The following is a 6,407-nucleotide window of genomic DNA, read 5'->3' on the forward strand; positions in this document are numbered from 1 at the left end:
AGGGACAGAATGGCAAAGTCCAAAACCCGAAATTACAAAGAACACTGCTTCTGAACATTAAACAAGACAAGGCCATGACTGAACCCCCACTATGGACGAGGAAGAACCTCAAATTCCAAGCACTGAACACAGTAGAAAAGACACTTATCCTACATGCCTAGTCATTCCCAGATTACAAGCCCATCCCTTCAATATGCACACATACACACACATTCTTTGGCTTTCTGACTATTCCCAGATTATAAGCCCATCCCTTCAATATGCACACATACACACATTCTTTGGCTTTCTAGTCATTCCCAGATTACAAGCCCATCCCTTCAATATGCACACATACACACACATTCTTTGGCTTTCTAGTGGGATATAACATGATGATAAACTTGTTTCTGCACCTAAGTTTTTATCAGTTGGACCCTTATAACCCACTACATTGAGCACTTTGCACACGTAGGAGAGACCTTTCCCAATAATTCTGTTTCATGGCCAACCCACATTCAACGATTCCAATACATTTCATATAAACTCATGACGAACGGTTATGATAAAACCATACATACAACAATTGTATTATAAAATTTATCGGCAAACAACTCTCACTATATTAGCATCTCCAAAATACTAGCAGTCAGAAAGACTATTGTTATCATTGCTATTTTGCAGCATGTAATCATGCCTAAGTGCTAATTTGCATTAAAGGAAACTCCATTCATACCCAAGTCACAGCTTGGAAAAAAAAATCAGAGTTCTGCTGAAGTTGACTTGCAAAAATAAATTATCCTGCCCATGTTGAGATAAAAATGAGAGTTTTTGATAGTCAAATCAGGATTTTGAAATTGGAAGCCAATCTGAAATTGTGAAATGATTTTCAGATGGCAAAAAGTGAATGATTTTGTCATGTTCCCCAATGTCTAGTACAATGATGTTTCCTCTTCTGATTGGCTAGTAGATGAAATGAGAACTCCAATAACAAGTTGCCACTCTGTTTATTGCCACTGGTAACAGAATTGAAACTACTTAAACCTTATCTTCAATGTTCTATTTCCTAAAAAATTCTTTTTTAAAATGGACCAACTGTCAACTATCCAACTAAAATAGACCCAAAATGCCAGCTTTTATGAGGAAGGGCAAAAATCATGGGTTTAGATATGGAAATCAATTGCACTTCAACAATTCAATTTGGTGCAATTTTGAGAACCTTCCCCTAAGAATTTGAATATTTAAGAGAAAACTGGTATGTTATGTTGCACACATCACCATATTTACAGATCAGGCTAGAGCAGTACAAAGAAAGAAAATACAGGGGAAAGAACAGAGGATACACATCACATGTACTAATGGAATTCTATACTTTAATTTTTTCATGTACATCAAGTGAAAGAATAAGCAGAGACCAGCTGAGCTCCAATCTACCTATACCCAAAAGCTACAAGCTGCTCCCTCAAAACCTCTCACTCTAAAGCATATGAACCAAAAGAACAAAAAAAGAACCCAGAAACAGGGTGATACTGTAACAGAGAAGGAGACCCGGGGACATATCTGCAGGCAATCCCTCTGGTAAATCTCCTTTCTGAATCTTCTGCTAAGAAAATCATAGCTACACAGCCTTCTCTACTAGACCTGCTTCTCCAAATCCTTAGCACTAATAAAAGTGCCGTGAAAACCATAAGGAACTCGAGAAGGAAGCTTAACTGTTGCTTCTAGCTGCAAATTCATGGCATTCACAATTTGCAGCTCGGATTTCCACTCTTTTTCGTCATGAACAAAGCATAAAATATACCCAGAATCTTCTTTCCCTGAATTGGAATTTGGGTCACTCGGAAGAAACAGGGGCTCACCACCATACTTGTGATCTCCATAGATGTATTTGTGTACCTCTCCTGTTGAGAGGTCTGCTTTAGCAAAACCAGATACTTTGGGCCATGGCTCGGCAAGAGCCAAGTAAGCAAACTGAGTCTTTCTCCCGAGAAGGTATCGATTGACCATTCCTGCTTCCAAGTTTACTTGTTCAGTAGCAGAAATGATAGGGCGGCGAGTGGACTTTCCAGTCTTTAAATTTAGCCTGATTTCTGAGAGAACACTCTTCAAATTCTCATCACATTCGTTAAAAATGGAATCTGGTGGAGTCATGCAAGATCCAATCACTACAACCTCATCAGTTTCAGGCTCCTCCCAAGCGTTCCAGAGATGGAAACAGAAGCAATCAGGTGCTTCAATCCACCTAATCTTGGAAGCGTCATTGGCTTTCTTTTCCAATATCCCAAACCTTGACATCTTGTTCTTGTCGTAGATTACGGGAGAGCCACCGCTAATCATTTCAGGCAATTTGAAAACAACTTGTTGATCAGGAATAACAACAAACCTCTCAGTAATGGCAAAATCATGCATCATGGTTGGCTGATCAAGTGAGATTTCAACATCAGGAGACTTTTTACCATCTGGAGAAAATCTGAAATATTTCAAATATGGTTTCTGGACAACATCATAGCTAAGAGCAAACATTTCCCCAGAAAATGGGTCGACTTTTGGGTGAGCAATCATTGTAGTCTTGAGTTGGCCATTGAAATTGTATCGCCCAACAGTTTTGAGGTCGCCAGAGGGAAGAACACGAACATGGTAAGGCAAATCATCTTCAGACATGGCAAGAAGACGACCGTCGAAGTAAACCAACCCAGCGTTAGCAACACCAGTCCCATGGCTAGGATCAACAATACCAAAAAGCCCACGAGCATAGAATAGCAACAGCCTAGCTATCCCAGAGTGGCCATGGAGCTCACCGATGGCCTTGGGGAAAACTGGACGTCCCAATTCTTTCTCTTGAACCAGCCGGTTTGTCTCCGTGAAGCGGCAAGCATAACTCACGGACCCATTCTCAAACCGGACAGCATGAACCATCCCATCACCATCAAAAAAGTGGTGTCCAGCCACCGGCTCGTGAAGCGGGTTTGCTCCGTTTCGAAGATAAACACCTCGAATGCTATCTGGGATTTTCCCGGTAACGGGCAAATTATGTACAACGGGTTGCTCCGGCACGGGAGCGAAGTTGCCGGAGATTTGGACTGTTGGGTTAGCAGTTTTGGGAAGAGGGTATCGACGTTCATGTAAAACTAAAGCAGTCTCCACAACATCTAAGGCCACAGCTGCAGCTCTCTGGAAAAAGTTCCATGGCTTTGGCTCTTGTGCCAATGATTTATCAACCGAAGGAGGAGAAGGAGTAATTTTCTTAGGATTTCTTGTGGAAATAGAAGGTGAGGGAGGATAAGTAGTGGTTCTTGTGGATTGTTTAGGAAAATGGAGAATGGAAGGAGTATGGAGAGAGCAAGAGATGTAAGGCTTTCTACTAGGCATGTCAAGAGAGGCCATGCTTATAGCAGATGCAGGAGGCGATGAAGAAGACATGGTTGTGTAATTGAGATTAATGTATAAGTTCGAGATGTTTAGTTGGGCCTGGAAGAGTTGAAGAGGAGAGAAAAGAGTGAGTTAGGTGAAGACAGAGTGATGATCTGAGTCCGAGAAAGAAAGCAGAGAGAGGAAAGGTATATATAGAGGAAGAAGAAGGTCCACCTCGAACGTGTAATTGAAGACCACGTGTTGCATTGCAAAGAAGTGAGCGGGGCTCGGCTCTTTATTAAAAAGTAGGTGAAGGCGAAAGTGAAGTTGAGGAAGGCCATTAATCGTGAGGTTAAATTTTAGAATGGTATGCTTGTAATATAATTTCTAATTTTTTATAAAAATAATTAAATTAAATATTTATATTTAAATATATGTATTAATTATATATATATATATTAATATAAATATTTTATTTTACGATTATATAAAATTTACCCTTGTATGAAACTGAATTTATATTAAGCATATTTTTTAAATTAAATATTTATATTAAAATTTATACAAAATCAAATAAAATATGTATAAGAATCTTATGATAGTGAAATCTATTTTAAAATACACCACCACACCACTGTTTCCTCTCTTATAAAAATATGAGTCTCCACAAAATAAAAAGAATGAATGTCGTATAATTATTGAGATAATATACATATTAAAAATATTGAATAATCTTTTAGTAAGTGGTAGAACTAATTAGGTGGCGAAAATCTCATGTCCCATCCCCCAAAAAAAAAAAATTAAAATTTCACCCATAAATTTAATATATTTTTTCAAAAATTATTGTTTGTCACCCCTAAAATTTTTAAAATTAAAGTTAGCTATAAATTTTATTGTGTTTTTAAAAAATTACTATTTACCCCTTAAATATATTTTTTTTGCCTTTGCATTTTTTTGTACAAGTTTTATTTATATTTTTTATATTATTTAATTTTAATCTCTTAATATTTTATATTTTTATTTTAATTTATCAAAATTTCACTTAATTGCCTTTTAATTTTTATTTTTGCCCACCCAATAACAAAATTTTAGTTATGCCCCTATTTCAATTATAAGCGCTTCATACTTTGATATGATCACTACCCTTAATTAAAACCAATTTTTTCTATTTTTTAGTAATAGTGAAAATTGACTGAAGAGTACATCTATTATAAGTTCGGGTTTATATAAGGATAAGCTTAATAATCATTAGATTAGATATTTGTGTTAAGATATATATAAAATTAATTAATATATATATATATATATATAATGTATGAATTTAAATATAAAATTTTAAGTTAACGGTTAATGAATTAATTCTTATACGAAATCGAACTTATCGATGTCTTTCTATTCGTTCTTATCAGCAGTTGGATCGGAATCAGTGTGATAGTGTCTAGTATTATTTTCGTGGAAGAGTAAGAAGCCAGCGAGAGTGTAGGCTCACCATAGCCAGACTCTTTATGAAATAATTAGTATCTCTCAGCCTTGAAACTAAGGAAGCTCAAGAGTTCTCTTATAATAAATTTTATATCTATTTTTATTAAGCAATTGCTGTTATTCATTGACCATAATCATAATTATAAATTGTTGATTGTGTGTTTATGCAAAATTGTTTCAATTACTTTCATATTGTTTATTAAATAGTTCAAACAATGATTGAAAGTTCAAATGCTAAAAATTGTTATTTAATTAATTGCTAATCGCTTATCCAAACATGACAATTTAATATACAAGTTAGGTTAAAAAAAAAAAATGCTTGTCTTTTTCAATTGAGTGATTTTCCTCTGGTCAAAATGAGCTCAATAATACACACTAAAATTAATATGTTATTATTGGATTTCAATATAAACGACTAACATAAAAGAAAATTAATATTTTTTTTTTTATATTTCAAGACTTTTTTAAAATGAACTGAGACTGTTAAAATTTTAATTTTTTTTACGTTATAAAATAGACACTCAATTTTTAAATTATTAATTTAATAATAAAAAAATATTTAAATTTTTTAATCCTATAAGTTTGATCATTAAATTCACTTTATTTATAAGAAGATTAATTTAGTGAGTTAAGAAATAAAATTTTAAAATCTTAGAAAATCATTGATTAGTTAATAAAACTACTTCCAAACAAAGTGGGGGGAGTGAAAGAATCACACAGAAAAATCTCATGCGTTATAAAGGAACGAGAATAAGAACAAGAAGGGGTTGACGTTTTGGTTTTCCGATTGGACCATTATAGGAATAGTGGCTTTGATTGAACACGTCTAACCCCGCGTTCTTCCCTCTTATCAGGGAGAACAGCCATACACGTGGCCTTCCATCCTTTTCATCCAAATCTAGGTCACATCAATCGCCTCCGCCCATACGCCTTCCCGGAAAGCGTGTTTATTTTCTTTCATTTTTTTAAAATGTTTATTTTATTTTATTTTATTTTACTTTTCAAATAAGGAAATTTTATTGATGAATTTAGATTTAGTTATAATTAATTGTAAGATTATAAATTTAAATTATGTGAAAATTTAATTAATAAAAAAAAAAGTCTTTTCTCTCTTTAATTTTCATGCAATAGTTTTCTTTATTTTCTCATTTCTATTTTTTAAATTGAGTATTTAGAAAAAAAAATATATTTAAAAAAATATATATTATTTTAAATATAATTAAAAAAATTATTCTGTTATTTTAAATTTTTATATTTAAAACATATTGTAATTAAATTTAAATTAATTTTTAATATTATTTAATTAATATATTTTAGAATTTTATTATTTTTTTTAAGGAATGGGAAATTGGAGCTTCTCTTTGACCATGTCTTTGTGGCTTCCTGTAGCAATGATTATAATGTATTTTTCGCTAAAAGTAGCTGAAGGCTACATCCACTTCATTTTTTTTTTTAATATATGTTTTAACGAAAATATAGCTTTTTTCCCTTTATTTATTTTTTTATTTTGCACGGATTCTAATTACGTAATTATTAAATCATTATTTTTTTTTGATAATTTGAGCTCAATAATTTCTCCATTAAAAAAATAATTA

General features: G+C 33.2%; 1 protein-coding gene across 1 annotated transcript; it reads right to left on the reverse strand.

The window, feature by feature from the left end:
- Positions 1 to 1,330: 1,330 nt before the first annotated feature.
- LOC110650899 (9-cis-epoxycarotenoid dioxygenase NCED3, chloroplastic) lies at positions 1,331 to 3,524 on the reverse strand. The gene has a single exon (XM_021806042.2). The coding sequence runs from the start codon at positions 3,397 to 3,399 to the stop codon at positions 1,615 to 1,617; it is 1,785 nt and encodes a 594-aa protein (XP_021661734.2). The 5' UTR covers positions 3,400 to 3,524; the 3' UTR covers positions 1,331 to 1,614.
- Between the last annotated feature and the right edge of the window lie 2,883 nt (positions 3,525 to 6,407).

The sequence above is a fragment of the Hevea brasiliensis genome, chromosome 4, assembly GCF_030052815.1.
Source record: "Hevea brasiliensis isolate MT/VB/25A 57/8 chromosome 4, ASM3005281v1, whole genome shotgun sequence".
Taxonomy (NCBI): Eukaryota; Viridiplantae; Streptophyta; class Magnoliopsida; order Malpighiales; family Euphorbiaceae; genus Hevea; species Hevea brasiliensis.

Excerpts from the sequence above, each read along its gene's own strand:
- LOC110650899 (XM_021806042.2), bottom strand. The coding sequence starts at position 3,399 with ATGTCTTCTTCATCGCCTCCTGCATCTGCTATAAGCATGGCCTCTCTT.